Consider the following 23,082-nt stretch of genomic DNA (forward strand, 5'->3'; position numbering starts at 1 on the left):
GAATGACAGGGAAAAGAAGATCAAATTCTAAAGCAATTTTTAACCTCTAAATGATGATGGTTTTATAAAAACTTGAGTTGTTCTTTGACATAGCACAATATTTTCTATTTACATGATTCTAGTTTTTTTCTAATTTTATTTCTTAAATTTATATGACACACATAGAAGAGTATATAAAACATAAAACAACAAAACCAACATTTATGTACCCATAAACCAGATTAAGAATATAACTTTTTAAATATCTTAGAAGCCTTTTCTCTTCCCAGAGACAACTATCCTGACTTCCAAGAGCCGACTCTAGGAATACAACCTAGGCTCCTTGGTGAGCTTTGAGCTCATCCTAGTTAGATCATGCACACCAATCTCTTTTAGATACTTACCTTCTGCATAGATTTCCACAGATTACTCATCCATCTATCTTGTGTTGATCCTCATTTGTTTTCATCTTAGATGGGCACCTTGTCTTTTTTAAATACATTTTATGATCTTCTCATTACAAAAGTAGTATCTACTTTTTGTAGTAAACTTGAAAATGCAGAAAACATAATTATATAACATATAAAGAAGTCAGGGATAAGTACCACTAACATGTTGGCATATAATATTTTGTTATTTTTTTCTTTGCAGAGATATATATTTCACATTATTGATTTTACATTGTATATATAGCTTTTTTCTTTTATTATGAAATATAACATAGATACAGGGTACTGCAAGGCCTGCACGCACAGTTTAAAGAAGTGTAGTTTCACCACCGATTAGGTTGCATCAGCCTCCAAGTTTGACTTTCTCTCCCTCCCCACATAAGTGATCACTGTCTTGATTCCAACATTCATTCTCTTGGATTTTTCTATAGTTTCATCACTTATCAATTACCTCTTGAGCAAACAATCACTTCATTTTGAAGAACTGAGTGGCAAGCACAATCTGGATGTATCCAAAAGCAGCAAAGTCACAGTGCCACTAGCAGTTCAAGACTTATAGAAAAAGAGATGCTGCCCCAGCTTCTCTCTTAGGGAGTCAATGGCTACAGGCTTGTTCCCTATAAAGAGAACATATGGAGCCCACAACCATCAGGATGCTGAGCAGAGTCATGACCATGGCACTGAACACACAGGCGTATAGCTAAAGAGATTGGACTGCTCTGTTTGCTTTCAATTTCTCAGTCTGCCTCCAGGACCTTCGGCTTCCAGAAGTAGGTGAAGGCAGAACACTTCTGTGGGTTAAAGAGAGCACCTCCAGGTGATTCAGGAAGCAGGATCTGTCTGGAAAATTAAAGCAGGAAATTAAGCAGCAATGGTCAAGTCAGATCTCTGCCAAGTCAAGAGAGAGGCAGACCCCCAGGACATGAAGCCAGGGAGGCAATCCAGGGATCTACCCCATTATGATGGTAACTCTGTTCACCTTACCTCCCAGTTCCAGAGACAACCTGAGGCTGCTGGACCTGAGTTTTATGAAGATTATTTCATGCAGACAAAGCTGCTTTACCACTTTCCCCTCTGCAGTCTTGTGATTTAGCTTCCCTGGGGCTGTGTAGTCAGTTGACCTTGGTGTAGCTACTTTTGAGCTTGGCAAATTATGATGTTGTTATCTTCTGGTACATTTTCCTTATCATTGCAGGATCATGTCTTTATAAACAAAACTGTACTTTCAGTGAGACCATAAGAAGGACTGGAGTTAGATGTATGCATTAGGTCTGCTGTCTAAATCCAGAAGTCTGCAAAGGAAATCCTGCTGCTCTCTTCCTCAGTTACCCAAATGTGATGGTTAGTTGGATGGCTCCTTTGGAACCCCCAGACCTGTCAGCAGTGCTTACTGTATCCAACAGAAAGACACTGGGAGAAAAAATGCGGAGAGGATGGGCATAAGCATAAGGGTTGGGCTTCAAACATTGCTTTTTTAGTATTTGTGATTAAGAGCCTGGATTTTGGAGTAACTCAGACCCAGGTTTCACTTCCAGCTCTGCCACCTACTTACCATGTAACTTTGAAAAAGTTTCTTTGCTTCTCTGAACCTTATTTTCCTGATCTATATTGTGGGAATAATAATGGTACCCATCTTTCAAGGGAAATAAAAACTACCCAGTGTTTCACTCAGTGCCTGGCACACTGTATGTGTTCAGTACATGGTAATTGTTACCATCATCATCTTAAGATAATAGCAACCTTCTGAGAAGCTGTCAGAGCCACAGTCTCTCCTGGCTGCTGAGGCTCTAGAGTCTGGAGAACCTTGATGACCTTGTCCTTTGACCCAGCCCTTGATTTTCTCTGTAGCAATGTTTTTGACCTCACCTTGTTCCCAGGATGATTCCCAGGGGCCCACCTAACCTGACCAACCACACAGTTTTCCTACCTCATGATCCAGCATTATTGATGACAGGTGCAGCACTGGGCACCCTGCCAAAGTGCCCCCAGAGAAAATGGCCAAGCTAAAGGGCAGATTGTATTGTAGACCCTGGTCTGTGCCTAGCATTGCAGGAGGGTATTCCACATTCTTTACCCCAAGGAGTTAACAGGCTATTTGCTTATTCATTGGAATGAATGGTGCAAAAAAATATTTGTTCCTTCATTCCTTAATTGATTTGTACATTATTGATTTTATCGTTTTGTGTTACTGGGTTATTTTTTTTTCTCTAGGCAAAGTAGCAATTTACCAGTTCAACTTAACCCTGTGATTACATTCCAAGTCTGAGAGCTGGTTGACCAAATGAACTTGATTTGGATACCATCAGTTATAATCAGACTTAGACATTTAAACTTTAAGATATTAAGGCTAAAATATATACATTTAAAGGGGGAAAATCCAGAAGAGTTTAAACCCTTCCAGTTCTTGCTTAGAGAATAGTCTGCTACAAGGAAACTAATACAATGCAAATTTATAGAAGAGATCCAGGAAATGGCTGGGATTGATGCTACCCTAAAAACAAAGGTTTCTGTTGGGCAATTTGGTCAAGCAAAACTCAGGACATGGACTTGAAAGTCAGACAATATCTGGGTTTTAGTCCAGGCTCTGGCACTTACTAACGAGTGACCTTGAACAAGTTGCTTAACCTCTCTGTGCTTCAGTTTCCTCATCTTTACAACACAATCATAATAGTACCTTTCCTATAAGATTGTTCTGAGTATTAATTAATTGATACCCCAAGAAAGAGCTGAGGCCAATGTCTTGCATTGAGTAGTTCTCAATAAAGGTTTCTAATGTTATCAAAATTAGAAAAAAATATCATTTTTATTAGTCTATTTTGCCAAAATATAAACAATATAATAGCCCTGATGAACTCTGTTGGCCAGACCATGCCTAGTGCAACATGTCCAATTCTACACTAACTCACATGAAATTCATAAGACAGTGCCTGGAGCATTGTAAAAGTCGTCGGTATATAGCAGAGGTGTTATTATTAAGACTATCACTAAGTAGTTTTCTGAGAAAGCATATAAGCTCTCAGAAAACTAGTTATGTTAATTTAATTAATGTTTATAATCACTCAATGAATAAGATACAACCATTACCTTCCTTTTACAGATGAGGAAATTAAGGAACAGAAAGTTTAAGGAACTACCCCACAATTACATAATTAAGAAATGGTAAACCCATTATTTAATCCCAGACCATCTTTTTCCAGAGACTGCCATTATGCCAAAGAGCTGTGCTCTTCGATATATAGCCAGCAACCACATATAGCCATTTATTTATTTGTTTATTTATTTATTTATTTGAGTTTTAGAATCCAACAGCATTTTTTCAATTACAGACATTTAATATTATTTTATATTAGTTTCAGGTGTACAGCATAGTGGTTAAACATATACTTTACAATCTGAAGTATAGTAACCATCTGGCATACATAATTATTACAATATTATTGAGAATATTCCATATGCTTTACTTCATATCCCTGTGACTGTTTTGTAACTACAAATTGTACCTCATATTCCCTTCATCTTTTTATCCAGCCCCTCACCCATCTTCCCATCACATGTAGCTAATTATACTTAAATTAATTTAAAGTAAGAGTAAGAATTCAGTTCTCCATTTCCACTAGTCACATTTCAAGTGCTCACTTGCCACATATGACTAGTTGCTACTATATTGGATAATGCAGGTATAGTTCTGTTGGACAGTATTGCTTATAGCATTTCTGGGATTCTATTTCTTACAAAATCTCAGACTTCAGTTGTGTAGTTTTCTTGTATTGTTATCAATAGACACATGTTTGTGATATATTGAAATCACATTTGCACCTGGCTGAGTAGGGTAATGGCAAGCAAGAGGCCAAGAAGTCTGAGTCACATAAAATTTTTCTGCTTTCCTAATACATTACTTAAGATTTACAAAATTGTCTCATGTCACCTCTGTTGGACAGGTAGGGGACATTTACCAATTTCTCAAAGATCCAGCTTCCTCCACAGCTCTGGCTTGACCTCTCTGGGCTATCTGCATAACATTTAGTACCTTAGCATGTTTATCTCACTAGTGACTTGAACAGTGGAAGCTGGATTCTGAAATCTGTCCAGCCCTGAAAGACCTTAGGTTCTGTGAGTCTCTGGCGCACACACGCCAAGTCTCCAGTTCCCTCTCTTGGGCTTTCTTTGCTCATCTCTGTTACACAGTTAGTAAAAACTAGAGAAAGGAAAGAGAGGAGTTCAGGGTTTATTGTCTGAACTACTGGATGATTAAGTCTAGAAGTCTACAAGCTCCCAGAAGCCAGTGGAATCATAGTTTACAACTATCCTTGCCAGTGCACGAATTCCTCCTTCTGATAATCCATGGTGAAGATTGGACCAATATCTAATCCAGGCAATAATTTACAAAATCCAAACAGTTATTATCCACATCTTGCAAAGCAGCAGAGTATCTATTGGGGTTAGCAATAATCTTAGCTTCTTGCATAAGAGTCCATCTGAACTATGGTGAAGCCATGGAATAGCCATCCAAGTAGAGCTACTCCTTGGTGAATGAAGGAAGACACCTGACCATTACTTTCAATGTGCAGAGAAGGAGCATTTGCACCTCCAAAGCCAGGAGTTGCTTAGGTTTTAGTCACTCTGTAAATCAGATCCAGGTGTGTACCCCACCTTGCCACTGTGTGTCCTGAGTAAGCCTATCTCCACTTCCTCATCTTATAAACTATAGATAGTCTCAAATGCGTATGTGCACAAAGTTCAGTTCCCAACATATAGTGAGTGCTCAAAAATGTGTTAGCTGATGTTATTTTCATGATGTGATTATGATCCTTCTATGTTCTTTCATGGATTTTATTAACATAACAGCATTGAAAAGGGATGAGTAGATGTGCTTAAATGAGGGTCAATGCTCAGTTTATCATTAATATCCAATCCAAGAAGAAGTCAGTGCAATATTCACCAGATGATCATCTCCCAAGTGCCTGGGTCATCATGCCAAACTCATAACAGAGTAAAGTCGATTGAATTTACCAAGTACAGGGGTGAGCAAAAGTAGGTTTATAGTTGCAATATAAATAAATAATATAACAATTAATAAATAATTATATAAGAATATCTGTTTTGCATACTCACAACTGTAAACCTTTTTGCCCACTGCTGTATTTGCTGAGCCCCATGCCTGTGCCAGGCACTGTTTAGGCACCAGAGAGATTTAAAAATGATTAAGACTTGGCCCAGTAGAGATATTCAGTCAGCCAGAGGTACTCAGCCACAGGAGCTGGGCCAGAGAAGACCAGAATTCCCAGAGTGTAGGAAGGAGCTGAAGTGGATACTTGGTGAAAGGCCATTCCAATCTTGGTGAACCGAGGAGCACAAGCACAGAGGGCTAAACACACATAGCAGCCTGTCTGGAAACCTCCAAGGAGACTGGTATGACTGGAGGGTAGAGTACCTGACAATATGGAACGTGAAACTTGGCTGCCAAGAGGGTGGGAAGTTGAGGAACAGAGTTTAGCACGATATGCTTCTGTCTCTAGCTACCTGCAAGCCATTGGAGACTTTTCAGAGGGAGGGATCATGGGCCAACTTAGGTCTAGCAAGCTCTCTAGTAACCATGGGAAACCCAGGATCCGAGGTGCTGAGTGGGTGTGAGCTTTTTGAAATTAGACACAGCTGTCAGACATTACCCATCCCATGGTCTAAATTCTATGAAATTTGGAATCACATGGGACCAGCCAGTCCAAGAGCTATTTAATCATGGCAACCAATTACTGACAGACTTGCTTTTCTGAGGTTTTTGTGGAGACAGATGGGTGTGCCTTATGTTTGGAAACCTCTAGGAGTAGAAATGTCCCTAACAACCCCTTCTTTGGAACTTGCATCTCACACTTTTAAAGGGTGTGAGATAAGCAGGGGCTTTTCCAAATTAAATAAAATGGAGACATCTCACAAGCACAAGCCATAAAGCTCCTAATCAGAGTCAAGACTAAATCTTATATATTTTATTATATTATTATATATATTTTAACTGAGATTAGACTGGTCTGTGAACTGCTTCCTCTTTCTGCCCCACCTGAATAAGTGGATCCAGCTGCACTCCCAATTGCTGGTGAATAGAACTGCCCACATTGTGGTGGCACCTTTTGCTGCTGGTAATACCTGTGTGCTATCTGCACTTGTTTCTGCCAGATGAACTACTGAGGTACTGTCACAGGTGGGCACAGGTAACCAGGCTCTTGGTGATTGGGACAAAGATTTGAACCGAACACCCAGAGTTTATAGTAGAGAACATGGGAGCAGGCCAACTCCAAGCAGAAACTGACCTCATGGGCTGGAGGGACTCTATTCTTATAAGACGGATCCTTCCTGGCTAGTTTTGGCAGGGTTTTACTGTGACAAGTAGTTGTAAAACTACTGCACATGGAGTCTCCCATGGTTTTCACAGATTGGCCACCAGGGAAGGGGTTCCACAACGTTACCTAGTTGACCCCCCACCTTTCCCTTCACCAGAGAATTATAGCTCCCCATGTTAGAGATTAGTGAAAAGGAATTATTTATTCAAGTTATACAGACTTAAGAGTAATGACTTAATGTCTTCATTGAAATCCCAAAGTCCCTTAAAACACCCACAAATATACACAGTCCTTTTTTCCCCCTTTGCCCAGTCCAAGGTACTGTATCTCAGGAAAAGAAATAGAAAGCCACGTGGTGATTATCTGCTAAAGCTGCATGATGATTCTTCTCATGGCTGTGGCCCCCCACAGAGGTTACAGTACACAGAGGTGTCCCCCCCCCCACTCTGGCCGAAGCCACGTAGCTCTCTCTGCTGAAGCTCTGGTGATTCTCTGTCACATGGCTGTGAGAGTCCCCATTCTGGCCAAAAACTAGCGGTTCTCTCTTCAATAGCTGCCGCGGCTGCATTTAAATCCCCCCACCAATCTTCCTCTGCAGTCCCATTTCTAACTCCTCCTGCTACACCCGCCAGGACTCTCGTATTCTCCCAGCTTTACTGGGCTGCCATAGTGAGTCTGGGCAGGCATGGCCCCATGGCATGGAGCCAATCGTCTCCAAGCTCTCATGCAGGCACTGTAACAAAGGCTGGGGAGTTGCCTCCTAGTTACATCTTGAGTGGAAGTCACTCTCTTCTCCCTGGCTCAAAGTAGGGCCACAGCTATTTAACATATCTACGAAACCACTTAAAGGTTATAGATATGTTATGGTCATATAGATATGACCATTCTAGAGGATATCTTCAAAACTGTTGCTATGCAAAAGAACTCAGTGACCCTGCTCCATGTATCCTATCCCTCCAGCTCAGACTTGTGGGGGTGAGGACATCTCATATTTTTTAGTAATTCCTGGACACCCTGAGTTCTGGACCCCATTACAAATTCTTCTTTTGGGGGCCCCCTGGCTACCCTTCTACAGTACTACATGCATCTCTATGTTAATACTGATGTTTCTTGAGCCATCACTAATATGCTACAAGTCACATGAAGCTACCAGAGATTCCTAAGCAAAAGCTTACAAGTAAATCCCTATCATTGCTCTCAGAATGTCTTTTTGAAATGGGCTGATAATCAGAACTCTAGTAGTATTTGCATTTTAGGATTGTAAAAACTTCAATGTGGCTATAAAATCATGTTTAATGATCAAGGAACTAGGTATTCAGGCATAAAGAATTGTCAATTTTAGAAAGCAGTATTTCTGCTCATGTCCCAGATGACCTTGATCCAAGGACAAAATGGTGCTTAATGCAGTGAAACTAGAGATGGCCAGTGAGCTCAGCTCTGTACTAAACCACACCAAGGGAAGGGCACTGGGCCCTCCCAAGCTGGTACACCATCAAATGGCAAGACGTTTTCTTTCCCAAAGGAATTGAGTTTACTTGCTAAGAATATTTTCTATTATTTTTGTTTTGTTTTGTTTTGGGGAATGGTATAATTTCTAAAACTTTCCAGGTATTAGATTGTTTTCCTATTCCCGTCTTTAGGCAGTTATAATTTGTTCTTTAAAAATTGTTTGGAGCCATGCCTTGGATGATGTCTAGTGGATTGAGCACCAGCCTGCAAACAAAAGGGTCGTCAGTTCAATTCCCAGACAGGGCACATGCCTGGATGTGGGCCAGGACTTCAATAGAGGACACATGAGAGGCAACCACACATTGATGCTTCTTTGTCTCTCTTTCTCCCTCCCTTCCCTTCTATCTAAAAATAGATAAATAAAATCTTTAAAAAACTGTTTAGAGCCCCTTGTAAAACCTTGCCTGTAGTTTTCTCGATGGCATATTTTAGCAGGTTACATTTCAAAACTTGTTTTTATATGGCAAGTTAATGATTTTACACACACACATACCATGGCAAACTTCATGTAGGCTTGGGAAACAGGTAAAACTGGGTTTTCATCCTGCTCTGCTGCAAACTAGCTATGTGACTTTGGGCAACTCAGTTAACCTCTATGGGCCTCATTATCCTCATTTGTAAAACAGAGATAACAATAGTTTCTGTCTCATGTACAGATTGAATGAATCCAAATATTGAAAGCACTTGGATTCATGCCTGGTGTATAGCAAATGCTCAGTAAACTTAGTGGTGACAAATTTTATTTTTGATCAATTAATGCATCCAGTTATCTACTGGCCTATCATTAACTGCAGAAATTGCCCACAGTGAATGCTTAGTGTTTATTGCAATAAATCAAATTGACTGCAAATGTTTAGCTTAGTTTGGGGAGATAACTATTTCCATTTCTACTGGGATGTTTGGTAGGAGATGCAGATGATCACTTGCAGTTTGGGTGTTAAAAACATGAGTGTGAAGAAGCTGACTCACATAAAAAGCAGAATTTCTCATCAAGGCTTGCTTTTCCCCTGTTCTTTTGGACACCACTGTTGTTTGGTGTGCTTATCAGGGTGTCAGGGCTATATTAGTAGATCATTTGAATCTTGAAGTTTTCTCTGATGTGGATATAAAATATGGGGTTTTTAATTGCCTTTAGCTGAAAGAATTAGGTCATATGTTCAATTCTGATGAAATTCCTGTCTTCCAAAACACAATGGAAAGGACAGGTCCCACCCACACACAATTCTTCAAACCTTGGGGCCCTGGCAAGGTGAAGTGCAGTAAAGACTGCAGTAAGGACTGTTGTGAGATTTTTCACTTGACTGTTTGATTTTGCACTCACCATTTGGTTTTGCAGATTTCCCAGCATGTCTACCCATATACCTACAAACCAATTTAGAACCATGTGCTCTGTTGTGGGGGGCGGGTGGGTAGGAGGGATCGAGATTAGTCAAGGTCATTGCTGGTGAACCACATATCTCACCTAGCTTTACTCCCACTTCCAACATAACAATGAACAATCAAAGCAGAGGATCCTTAACTGAGTTCTATGGATGGGTATTAAGTAGTCTAGAAAACCCCTGAAATTATATGTGTAATGTTGGTAGGCTGTAAAGGGGGAGATATCACCATAAGTGCTTTTTCTGTGGAGCGAGACAACGACTGATTCTCAAAGGAGTCTGTGACCCAAGACAATTAAAACTGCAAGTCTGTTTGGTTTTGTTGCCCCAGACCAGCTAGTATATATAACCAGAACACCCAGTAAGTGACCCAGTAAGGCACTCAGGGAAGTGACAAGATCAGTCAGAACCACTTTGTGGCCAAGCAGCTGATAGATTGTTCAATCGGTTGTTGTAGAGTCATGTAGACAAAGCCTGCAAGCTTGGGGAAACCAGTCCTCCCCAGGTCAGCCTCGGGCAACAGGCCTCATCCTACCAGGCCCTGGGGAGTGAGTTCTTCCTGCCAACCAGCTCCTTTGCTCATGAGCTGGCCCAAGTCACCTCCTCGTACAGCACCTCAGAGGCAGCGCCCTGGGGCAGCTGGGATCCGAAGGCCTGGAGGCAAGTGTCTGCTCCACTACTGCCTAGCTGCGAAATTGTGGGTAAGTCACTTCCCCTGAGCCTCGCTTTCCTCATCTGTCAACTGGGTTGCAGTTCCCTGCTCTGCCTGCCCACCCGCCTTACAGGGTTGTTGGGAGGAACACAGGAGGTGACAGCCCATAAAGCTCTGTATACCCAGGAGGGATTTCCAGTGCTTTCTCTACTGTATCCTGGCCAGTCTTTGGCAGAGAGAACAGCTAAGCAAGCTGAATGCTCTAGGTACTTCAGCTTCACCTCCTGGGAATTGAGTGGGGTTTGTCCCAGGTGCAGTTACTGGGAGAGTAACACCCTACCCTCCCTGCTGTCCATCTTCCAGCACCCCAGTTCCTTTCCTACCTGTCCCTGCAGCCAGACTGTGATCCTGACAGAGACAGATCTGCACTTCTGCACCTCGAATCCCCCAATTGCCCACCTGCTCCATAGCTAGTGGGTGCACAGGAACTGCCTCTCCCAACAGCAAACCACTGTGGACTGTGCACCCCAAGGTGTTCTTTGACCCACCCAAAATTTACACACCCTAAAAGTGGGTAGTTGGATTTCCCCATTGGAATACTGGCAGCCTGGAAAGGGCAGGCAAAAGGAATTCTAGCCAAGCTTCTCCAACATGTCTGTGAGTTTGAATCATGCTGCAGAGTCTACTTTAGGAAGGGCTTGACTTGCCCTAAAGAGTCACCTTAATGGTCATAAGAGCAAGATGGAGGACACCAGCCAGAATGGGCCTTTGCAGAGTATTTCATTTGGATTGTGGAGTTATTGTTCTGGCACGTGAAATAGCAGTGTGCATATGATATCTGCCCTGTCTGCAGAGAAGACTGAAGAAATGAGCATTGCTAAGTGATAGTGATCTGAAGAGGGTCATCAGGCTGAAAGGACCTCCAGTATTCTGGCCTTTAATGGAAATTCTGCTGTTGTACAGACAGCCTTGTTCTTTTTATCTGTCTGCCCTGGACTGGAAGAACAAGCAGTACTTTCCGTTCAAGGGGTACTGATTTTTTTCTCTCCCCCCAATTTTTTTCTGTGTACTCTCAGAGTCACGGTGCTCTTTAGCTAAAACTTGAGAAATCTTGTCCCACAAAAGCTGCCAGGGAAACAGATTTGAAAACATGGATGAGGGCATCATCCACTGAGGATGTCATTGCCTTTCCCTGTCCTCAGAAGTCAAAAAAAGAGGATCCCTGCTAGCTTGCCTATTGAATTTCTGTCCTCACCCTCCTTATGTCTACCAAAGCCAATACTTTCTACCCAGTAATGAAGGGTGGGGCAGATGCTCAGCCCCTTAATCCTTCCTACAAAACTTTGGGATTTGAGCCTAAATGGGGGTACTTTGAGGGACAAGACCTTGCCAGCTCAACCTGTGGCTCAGGAAGGCCAGACTCAGTGTGAAACAGAAGAGGCAGGCACCACAGGAGAAGCAGATGGACAAGCTGTGAAGACATTGTTTGCTCTGTCCTGGGATATTCTCAGCATTTAGACCAAACCCTTCGGGGACAAGGCAGTCCTGAAACCCTGGAGGAGACAAAAGAAGAGTTAGAATAGAGTTCATGCTATTGGAGGTCAGTGGAAAGACAGAAAATGGAGAATGAAAGAGCTGACATACAGCTCTCAGTTGTTTGCTTTTGATGCCATGGATTTTATTAAAGCCCCATTGACAGCTTCAGACCAGTTCAGACCCCAGGACAGCACCATCACTGTGAGGAAGATCCCTGACTCCTGTGCAAGGGGCCCAGAGGGGCAAAGAAAGACTCCAGCCAGGCCAGTGCTACCCTGGCTTCACTTAGCTTAGAGAAACCTGTGACAAGTCCTGATTACCTTCAGGGCCCCAAGCCCTGACCTGATGTTTCTGCTGTGTCCCCACACCCCACACACTCCTGTTCCCTTCACACATTATATTTTCCTTAAAAGATATGTAACCATCCCAAATGAGCTGTGATTGACTTACACGTGTCTTATCAGTCTCCTCTGCATTGTAAATTCCATAAAAGTTGAGAATCACAGTGCTGTCCCCATGTTTTGAAAAGATACTGGCCCAATGTAAACCCATGAGAAATATCTGTTAGCTGACTGACACAGGGACACACTGGGATGCCAAAGAAACCCTGTCTTCCCATTGCATATTTGGGCAGGTTTGTTTTGGAGGACCAGAGTCAATGAGGCCCACATCTTGCAGGCTGCATTTGGGCATGGAAAGTCATTGATCAAAGGCAACACAAAAGGGCAGGTGTTTGATATACCTCCCTCCCCCTCAAGATCTTGGCCTCAGGTTTACAGGAAGAAATGGTTTGATAGCACACACATCGCTCCCAATGGTTCAGTCTTCTCTGGAGTCATTCTGGAGAAACTAAGTCAGGGGCTCTGAGAGTCAAGAGAAACTAGGAAATGAAATTCACCTGTCATTACTATAATAAACCTCTGTAGCTTCTGAAGGAGAATTTATGCCTAAAAACAACCATACCCCCTCAAATGGGGCCTCTGATGGAAGTGTCTATGTTGCCTTCATCCATGGGCTATGCAAGTGTGTGATGTCCTCATCCATACAGGTATGGGAGCTTCCAGAATTCAGGTCTTTATTTCGCAATCTTAATGCAGAATACTGTCTTCTTGTCATCTTAAAGGAAAAGTCAGAGGCGTGGGTGGTGTTTCCAAATCTGATTTCCAAAAAATACAAAAGGTATTTTCCTAGTGGAATAATAAACAAACCCGGACACTGGGGCTTGTTGACCTTTGAACATAGCTGAGTGCCTGCTGGTGCAGGGCAAGATAGTTCAGTGTGAGAGTACTCATGAGCTACATTTGATGGGAAAAGAGGCTGGGGTTTCCTGGTGGTAGAAAACACATCTCCCCTCCTCTTCCTTTTCTCTCCTCTCCTCCTCCTCCTTTTCCTCTTCCTCCTGCTGCTCATTCTATTTCTGCTTATTCTCTCTCTCTCCCTCTTCCTTTCCTATGTCCTTCACCTTTCCCTTTTATTTCTCTCACTCCCTCTCTCCATGTCCCCTCCCTCTCTTCTTCCTTCCCTAACCCCATTTTTACTTTCCTCCTGCCCTCTCCTTTCCTACATCAATGCGTGCTATACACAGTAAGGCTTTGGACCCATTCCCTGACATACCCCAGGAGCTATTCCATTGGAATTCCCTTCCCAGTGAGAATGCCTTCCTCCTGGAAATTGCAGGGCCAGTAGCTTCAGTCTAAGTCCTGCTGAAAATCCAGGAACCCTTTGTGTGTGAGTCCTGCTAATTATCTTCCCCATCCATCCTCCTTTACTGGATTAAGTGGTTGAATCAGTCCCGAGACTATTATTCCCCTGCAGTGGTGAGAGGAAGCATCCAGGTTATTCCATAAGACTTTCAGAAGCAATTCACCTGTGATGGCTGAAAAGCAAAGCTGACACAGCAGCTGTCCTGCCTGGTCTGCTGTGGAGGGAACTGTTGGGCTCAACTGTGCCAGGGGGTAGCAGTGAGGTTTGGGCCAGCCTTTTGCATCTTTCTCCTGACTAGCACATAGATGAAGCACCAGCCCTGCCAAAGCCCCCACACATGGACCAGGACTTTGCAGCTTCCTGAACATCAGCAAGAAGCTTCCACAAAAGCAACTCTGTGACTTTGCAGGTCACCATTCTGGCTGAGACCTGTCTATGAATGTGGACCCTTGGCCCAGTGGGACTGGGAGGCTCTGTGATGGAAGTGGAAGATCCAGGGCCCTTAGTTCTCTGGAAGACTTCCTGCTGGCACCAGCCCAGGCTCATCCATGGTGATCAGCATGGGGGAAGCACACCTACACTTCAAAAGGACCCACAAACACTGCTCTGTCAATGTCATTTGGCATAATAAGGCCAAGTACCATGACGATCACAGCCTTCAAAAAATGAGTCATTTGATGACCTCCTCCATAAGCATGCTTATGAAAATCCACAGGGTGCCTGGGACATCCTTTACAAGTCTCTATCACTAAGCAGCAATTTTCAGCCATTGTTTCCTCCTGGTCACTGAAAACATTTGTCATTTCCTGTTTTCACCATTTTCCAAAGATTCTAATTGTCAGTTTCAAAAGGCAAGAACTATTTTCTTGGGGCTTATCTTCAGAGTGCATTGATTCAGAACAAAGGATTGGGGCCTCCATCTGCAAAACAAAGGAAGCATCCTCCAAGGGAGGCCTGGATAGAACACTCTGGCTGCTGGTCCAGGGACAACAGAACCAGACCCAGAGCCCAGGACTAGGATTGGCCTGAACCACCTCAGCAGTATGATAGACCCTCTTGACAGCAGTGCCCCAGAACCTTCCAGGATGCTAGAGGGCCCACCTTGTAGGCTAGATGTCAAGTGTGCCCTTCAGACTCGGGAGTTGTGTAACCATGCCCCTATCCAGGTTTCCCTTCAACTCTGGATGCTCTGGGTTTTCTGCTTCCTTGGATGAGCATTGCCAACAACCCCGTTCTTCCTATAACACTGGACTGTTTGAGGAGCACTCCCTTTTTTCTGACAAACACTATCCAGTTCCTCAACCCTCTGACTTTGATCTCCCATGCCCTTGGAGTATCTTTCCTCTCTGCTTCTTCCATTCTTGGTTCCTCTGCCCTTCCCCTGCTTCTTCTTTGATCACATTCTAGCCCATACCTTCCCCCAACCCCTGCCCTTATGCAACTGTGTTATTTGATGAAACTATTGGGGCAGCCAGTGGGGAAGGAGTTAGGATCAGTGTAGACCTAGCTGGCCATAGGAACCAGTCCCCAGAAGCAACGGGCTGGACAGGCGGAAGCACAGGATCTGCAGTTAGAAGACATGGTGTCATGTCAGTAAGCTGGAGTCTGTACATATTCTACTCTTGATCCTAGCCAAAATGCTGAGAAGTGATGAGGGGTCTGTAGATATTCTGCCCAGATCTCCTGGCCAAAGCTAATGTAAGGGTGGATGGAAAGACCATAAGTGAAAGGGCTGCCTCAGAAATGCCTGCCCATCCTGAGCATCTCAGGGAGATCCTAGCTCCGCACCTTCCTGATGGCATAGCCTTGGGAGGTCACATGGCCTCTGTGCTCCTCAGTGACCAAGTGAGTATCACTGGGATAACAACATGCATACCTCAAAGCATTGTTGCAACATTGTGTGAAGTAATAGGTGCAAAGTTCTCAGTACAGTGAGCACACATGAAGGCAGTTTTGTCACCTCCATACTTTAACAGGAAGAGAGCAGCTCTGTGGGCTGGCTGAGAAAAAGCACCTCCAGGGCCCATGCCCCAGAGGATGGAGGCAAGAGCTCGGGCAGGAAGCAGGCTAAGGACAGGATGGTGAAATAGTTTCTAATGTAGTCTGCCTGGTGCCATGTTTGTCCTCTCTGCCTTGGCAGGAACTGAGGCCAGAAACTGCTGCAGGGCCTAGGAGCTGGACATTCTCCTAAGTACTGGCCTGCCTCCATGCCACACCCCCATTTCAGCCCTCTAAATGCAGTAAAGCAGGCCAGCCCATGTTGCAAAGTCAAGTTGTCTGGCATTTAGGGTGACACAGCTCAGAAAATGGACTCAGGGAGGTTATTCCCTGATGGAGCTGCCTTGGTTGTTGGTATACTTGTGAGCAAGCTTCTTAAAAAGGGGGGAGAGATGGCAGTGGGTAAATACTGGATTGGGAATCAGACTTGGATGGGAATGGCTGAGGATCTCTGTGCAATGGGTGAGTCATGCCTCCCATGTGCCCTCATCTGTTTCTCTCTCAGCTGGCCCCTTGAGCCACTCTCACACTCAGTGCTGGGACTGCAGGCCTGAAGCTTGGCTCTTCCCCCTGCCCACCCAGCTTGGAAATGGAGACAGGAAGCTCATTCCAATTGCACATGCTGCAGCCAGTCAGGAGAATGAAGGGAAGTTGGCAGTGAGTGACTACTCCTGGTGTCAGACAGTGCATCCATCCAATGATGTGATCATCCTGCTGTCCATACCAGGAACACCCAGAACAATCCTCAGCCTTTCCCCATGACAATCCTGCAGAGGCTGGATACCCACCATCACATAGCCCAGAGTCGGCTCTGTCCCAGTCCTGGCATCCCTGGTTTGTTCAGCCATTCCTTGTCTGTGTGGTTTAGAGTCCAACCCTACCTGTCATTTAGTGTCATCTGAATGCAACCAGTTTATCTGTGTCTCCTTGATAGCTGCCATGCCCAGACTCTTGTCAGCACTTAAAGACATGGCCTGGCCAAAACAGAATAATGTAGGACTGTCACCTCCCTCATTCTACATACTCTGCTTCTATGAATGTGGCCTAATGTTACATTTGCTCTTTTGGTGACCACATCTCACTGTTGACCCATCCTGAGCAGAAGGACATCCAAAATGCCTAAATATTCTTCTTTGCACACTTGCTGTTAAGCTCTGTGTCTGCCATCACAACCTATGCTGTCGCAGTTGTTGGTTTTTTAATCCAAGTTGCAGAATCCTAATTTATTTATAAATTAGGAGTATATTAGGGGCAAAACTGTGGAGTTTTGCTTGGGAGGGTGGGGCATGCATGCAAGTTTGTGTTTGTGTGTTCACTCATGCTTTCTGCTCCACCAAAGCCAAGTCCTAGCAAATATTTGACCCCAAGGCAAATATTTCTTGGTAGCCTTGTTCTAACACATCTTTTTCATCTTCTGTTTAGCAAGAGAAACAGAGATCAGTTCGTTTGGCAATGACCCCTGAACAGCAAAGTGCATATATCACCCAACAGATTAATCAATTTCAAGGTAAGCAGTTAAGATCAATGTTCCTAAAGGGACTGGCCAGGCAGTGTGTATGTAAAGAAGGAGTGAGAATTGACCCCAGAGTAAGCAATTACTGTGGGTGTTTTTGAAAGCACTGAGGGAAAGAGGGAGGTCTACAAGTTAGTTCAGTAGCACCCTGGTTGGATTTCTCACACTGGAAACTTAAGTAGGATCCCAATTGAAGGCCATGTCTTAATGACTCTGATATCACTGTTTAATTCAACAGATTGATTAAACTCAATTAGGCAATTTAAAGAAGTTATTCTCAGAGGGAGAAGGGCACACCCCCTAGGATTTTATCAGAATAAACTGAGGGCTGCTACAACCCAAGGGTTCTGATCCTACCCTCCTTGCCCTCACCCCAGTGACCTTCTATTCTATTGGGATCATGGGCCACCTCTCAAGTGTGGGCAATGGAAAAGGGGTTGAAGCTCTGCCTTAAAGAGTTTGTGGTGGGGGCTCCCAGAGCCTCCACAGATAGCAGGAGTCCCTACCCTACCATGACAGCTATGGATGTAATCAACATTTATTAGTCAGGAGTGCAACTGTTTGGAAAAAAAAACAAAAATAAAAACAAACAAGCATTGGTCCCTACTTCTTGGCACTTGCAGAATAGCTGAAGAGACATGTGGTAAGCTATCCTTAACAGACAGTAGTGATACTGTGCAAGACCAAGGTTATTCTCAACTAGGGATGAGAAAGGCCTCTTGCCCTTCAATAGGTGGTCAACATCTTCATTTTAGGCAATACAACATTGCTCTTTCAGTCTGATGCAAAACCCCCTGTTCCTTTGGGCTTAACACCAGCTAAATATCCCACCTGCCCAGATCAGCCACACTTTAGCTGTAGAGACAGGACAAACAAGTTCCAGGAAGGCAATTCTGTCTGTCAAGGGATGGACAGTGCCACACCTGTGTACTGAGTAGTGAGTATATAAAAGCACCCCGAGACCCTGGCCTCCTGGAGTTTACAATCTACTTGAAAAGACAGAGAGATAAGCTGACATTTTCATCCAATGTTATGTATAAAACTTGGTGGGGGATAGGGGAGGTGTGTGAGCACAGACTCAAAAGTCTAGGAGAGCTCCCTAGAAGAACTGCAGTCCAAAGTGAGGGAGGAGGGAGACGGGGACTTGAGAAAAGCTGGGGAACAGGAGATGTTCAGTAGGAGCCAAGGGTAGAAGGTGAGAGATCAGTGCTGGGCTGGTAGCTCCCCACGAGCAGCTGCAGCCCAAATTGAGAGCACCTTTGGAACTGACCCCCCTTCTCTTTTTCTGTAGCCATCCAAGAACAAGTCACCTGCAAGCATAGCCAGACCAAGGCAAACTCCCCATACAGCCAGCATATGATGCCACCCACAGCTGGGTTCCTTCAGAACAATCTGAGTCCAGCAATGATCCCACCCAGGAGACACAAGACCCATGAGGGCATGATCTCAAAGACCCTGGGCAAAAAGCAGGGAGTTTTCAACCCCAGCCCCCTATTTCCCATACCGTCATATTCAGGCCAGAACCCCATGGGCAGCCTTGGCTCTGTCTGCCAGCATGCACAGATGCCCAAGGCATCCCCCTTGGGAGTGCTCCTGCCCAGGGTCAGCCAGCTCCTCACTCCCCACCAGCTCAGACAGCCCTGTGTGTCAAGAATGCCCACCATGTTCAACAATGCCACATGGGTAGCAGCAGCAATGTCAACCCCAGTGGTCTCAAGGGTCCCAACCCCGAGGCAAGCGGGTAATAGCATCCAGCAGCAATTTGACAAGAACTCAGTCTTCACCAAGGTGCCTGAGGGAGTCTCCCTGGTAGCCCCAGCCTGTCCACCACAGCAGGCAGTCAGGCCTCCTAGTCATGGGACCCCAAGAGGCAGGCCTGGCCAGATGGTGAATGCTGTCTTACCCAACCCCAACTTCTGTCTAAGACAGAGCCCAGTGCTTGGTCCTGTGCCTGTGCTGAATGCCGCCAAGTCCCTCCAGCAGGGTATAGCCAGCTTTGGTCCCATGAGTCCCATGTATGGCATTGAGCCACCGCCAAGCTATGTGGCTGCTGCTGCCACTGCCTCTGCTGCCACTGCCTCTGCTGCCACTGCCTCTGCTGCCTCCGCCATTGCTGCCAGCTTGTCTCTGGGTCCATTCAACAGAATCGGGCTTCCTCCTGAGCTGCCACCCTGTGACGTTTTGCCCCGGGCCCAGCCTCTACTAAATGATGTGATTTCATCACCTGACTCCAATGAGGTGGATTTTATTGAAGCTCACTTGAAAGGCCCCAGCATGAGCCCCGATGAAGACTGGTTGTGCAACCTGAGGCTGATTGATGACATTTTGGAAGAGCAGCATGCTGATACCCAAAATGACACAGCCCAAAATGCTGACCTAGTCACCCAGAATAGCCCCCTGAAACATTGACATCACTTTAGGGAGTGGTGTGAATCCATAGCAAATTCACAAACTGCCCCAGACAGCCACACAAGTGTTTGGCCCATGCCCAGCCCCCTCTCTACCTGTAACAAAGTGATAAGCTGGTGAGTTTTCAAAATACTTGTATATATTTGAAAATTTTATAAATGGTTTTCTTAAACATTAATGACAAAAGTATTTATACTTCATTTTGTGACTTCATAAATAAAGTGACAGCTTTTCTTTCAATACAGTTGTGTTTATTATGCATTGTTTGTTTATTATACCTAGTTACAAATATGCAGACTGTGTTGTTTACTCCAGTGATATCTTGTAAGCAAGGTGGCTAAGTCGCTTATGATTTTGATGCAACAGAAAATGTGGATATAACCAAGAGGTGTTGTACAAGCTTACAAATGCCACATAGAAAACCACTTGGCAATTTATTTCCATTTTCACTGAAAATGTGATCGCCTTGTGTAATTTTTAATCTTCTTTGCAAACCTTTCAGTCTCTACTAGCTCTTTCCTGATAAGCACATTACAGCAGAAGCTGCTTTTATTGTAAGTGCCCCACAGAGGAAATTTGCCAGGAGGCTGAGAGAGTTCTGTAGATTTTGGAGAGGTAAAGAGAGAGTATGTGAGCTAAACACTCTGAGCTATCATCCTTGGGGATCAAGAGGGTCCTCCCTTTATCATTCAGACAAGAGAACCTCAGCTTTGTACCTCTCCAGAGGCACCCTTGCAGGGTGAAAGTGAGATGTTCCTGGTTTAAAGCCTTTCAGTACTAGTTTTGATGTAAGGCTTTGTGGTTTGTGGGGGAAAGTCTGTAAACATCAATATTTGATTTTTGGTTTGTGTTTGATGGTTTGTATCTGTAGTTATCATCATGTATATTTCAGTGTCTGTTATAGAAAAAACCCAGGCCCACTGTACTGTAAACTTTTGTGTGTCCAAACTCAATGTAATCACATTTTAATTGCCACTTTGTATTTTGCCTCTATGTTTGAAATCTGTCATCTGTTTTAAGCCAGAATGTTTTTTCCTCTTTCTGTAATAAACAGCCTGGAGAAAAGTGCCTCCATTTTTATTTTTCAAGGAAGTATTCAGTACCTGCAAGCCCATGTCAGCAAAGCCAGCCAGGGCCTTTGGTTCCTTCCTGGGCTGCTGTTAATACTACACATGGAAAGATGCTGCACATAAGGGCGCAAGGTGAAAAGTTTGTGTGGGCCAGCTACAGTCAGTTTCACATCACAGCATAGAAGCTTGCCATTTTGGGTCAGAGCCTGTCATTTTATAGATGAAGAAACAGAAGGGATGGGAGGCCACTTAGGCAACTCAGCTTGAGGGTGTGGGCAGGGGAAGGCTTGCACTGAGAATATAAACTGCCCCACCATTCTCTTTCAGCTGAGAGGTTGACAGATCTAAATAATGTGCCATCTCCTCCCATGTGACACCCATGTAAAGCAGCTGGAGATGGAGGGATACCTTGAGGGACATGGCATGTCTGTTGTTCTGAAGAGTAAATATCTTTCACTTCAAAGACAACCAACAAGGCCTGGTGAAGCCACTGGGCAGCTGATCATCCCTGCAGTGCATGGTAAAGGTGGAGGGATGTTCCACCTCCCCTTCCTAAAGCCTTGATCATCCTGAGTGCTAGGGCAGGAAGAGCTCAGCAGGCTGGGCTGGGATGCAGGGACCACAGGGGTGCATGGGACAAGTCCAAGTCCCCATAGCTTAGCTTCCCGTCCAGGACAACAGCAGAAGGAGTCTTTGTTCTAGCTTGCCTGACTGTCCAAACCCTACTGAGCTCCATCCAGTCCCTTTTAACCCCATCTTACCCCACCCTCCAGCATTTGCAGCAAGTGGGTTAGCTGCTGGTTGTTTCCAATTAAAACTACATGAAAACATTCCTCTCACCCAACTCTAGGGCCACCCCCTCACAGCAATAAAGTGGCTTCTACAGAGCTTCATCTGAATTTGGCTTATGGTTAGATCTAATTTCCAGGGGGACCATAATGGGATGGCTGGGACCTGTCCCTGTCCCTCTTCCAGGGAAGTCACGAGGTGAGAGGATTTTCAGGTAGAACCAAATCTCCCCAAAGGTAGTGAGGAAGCTAGTTGGGATGCCACTTCAGGTGCTGTAAAAGCACAAATGAAACACCAGTTGGTATTAGATGTAGTCACAAGGGAGTATATCACATTTATTCCCCTAATTGGCTGGGAAAGTTTTTATACCTCATCCTCAAAGTACAAAATGTTTCAACATAATGTCATGCTTCAGGAAGCCCATGCACTGAGACAGACCTGTTCTCTCCAGCAGAATCTAAAATGCTCTAGGAAGATGCCTGCATTCATCACTCAGTGACTATGACTGAGAACAAAGATCAATAGATCTTTGCGGTAGAAGCAGGGGTAAAGCAGTCCTCCCCAGCCCATGGGCCAGGGGAGTCATGGAACTGAGAGCCAGCCCCCTTCCACTTCCTGCAGAGTATTCTTTGCAAGTCTGGGTAATGGATGTGTCCCAGGGTATATCCTTCAGCTTCAGTCATCACTCCCTATCATGGTTTCTACGTCTTTTGCCCCTGCCCCTCAAAGGCAGCTCCTCCTCAGAAAGCCTCCCAGGAGCCATCCTCACCAAGACTCTTGGCATTGCCTCAAGTGCCCCAGTGGTTCCAGGCAATAGGCAGGCCCTGGTTTTCCTCAGGGCCACACTGAAACTCTTGGGCCCACATCTCCTGTCAACTCCTTCCAGTGAGCACAGGAGCAGTGGGGGTTGGGTCAGGTGCCCTTACTTGGCTCTGTGTTGGACCCAACTGCCCAGTGACTGTTGCTCATAGCCAACCATTTTGGGTACTGAAGCCATGCCCTGTACATCTCCCAGCCCAGCCCTCCCAGTAGGGCTTCCTTAGCCTGCCATAGAGATTTGGGATCACCACTGCCCCCACTCAGTTTTGATGGTCCTCAGAGACCCCAAATAAAAGCTGAGCTTGGTCCATTGAGCTCTCAGGTTTCACTTTCTACTCCTAGAGGGTTCTCTGCACACTGCAAATATGCAGTAACCTTAAGACTAAGCCAGTGTGGACAGCAATATAGACAGCTCCCTGAACATTTTATGCCACCTGACTCCAGCCTGGCCTCACTGCCTCTCAGCAGTCCTTTTGCATCTCCATTCCCACTATGGTTGTCTGAAGTTGCTCCATCCAGGAAATGCCAGTTCCCACCTGTCTGCCTTTGTACTGTTAGCCTCTCTTTGCTGGATTCTTCCACAGAACTTTCACCTGGGCCATATTAAATATTTATAAATGACCCATGGACAAGCACAATGGCAGGGAAGGATTGAATGTGGGAGGAGGGTGGGTAGGGAAGAGGAGAGTAATGAGGAGAAAATGGGGACAACTGTAATTGAACAATAAAAAGATTTTTTAAGCCACTCAACACCACAGCCTGTCCAGCTACAGCTTTAGCTCCTGTCACCCTCCCCTCCCACTCTCTTCAACCTGCAGTAATCTGACTCCAGTACCCTCTCCTCCCAAGTATGGTGATACACTGGTCAAAATACTAAATTCTTCTTGGCCATAAAGTTTTCAATCTTCAATGGAATTGCCTCTTCAGCAGCACTAGACTCTCCC

General features: G+C 44.7%; 1 protein-coding gene across 3 annotated transcripts in view; it reads left to right on the plus strand.

Moving 5' to 3' along the window:
• MAMLD1 (mastermind like domain containing 1) overlaps positions 1–20,549 on the plus strand; it is a 146,665-nt gene extending 126,116 nt beyond the window's left edge. For 2 of the 3 annotated variants that reach the window (XM_053670208.1, XM_037153383.2), the window contains exons 3-4: positions 16,961–17,045; positions 18,343–20,549. In XM_053670208.1, the coding sequence (XP_053526183.1) occupies positions 16,961–17,045; positions 18,343–19,460 (1,203 nt within the window). In that variant the 3' untranslated portion in view covers positions 19,461–20,549. Of the gene's footprint in view, positions 1–10,105; positions 10,350–16,960; positions 17,046–18,342 lie in introns of all 3 variants that reach the window. The other variant, XM_053670209.1, reaches the window with a different exon arrangement.
• Positions 20,550–23,082: the final 2,533 nt, after the last annotated feature.

The sequence above is a fragment of the Artibeus jamaicensis genome, unplaced genomic scaffold, assembly GCF_021234435.1.
Source record: "Artibeus jamaicensis isolate MK-2021 breed Jamaican fruit bat unplaced genomic scaffold, CSHL_Jam_final contig_554, whole genome shotgun sequence".
Classification (NCBI taxonomy): Eukaryota; Metazoa; Chordata; class Mammalia; order Chiroptera; family Phyllostomidae; genus Artibeus; species Artibeus jamaicensis.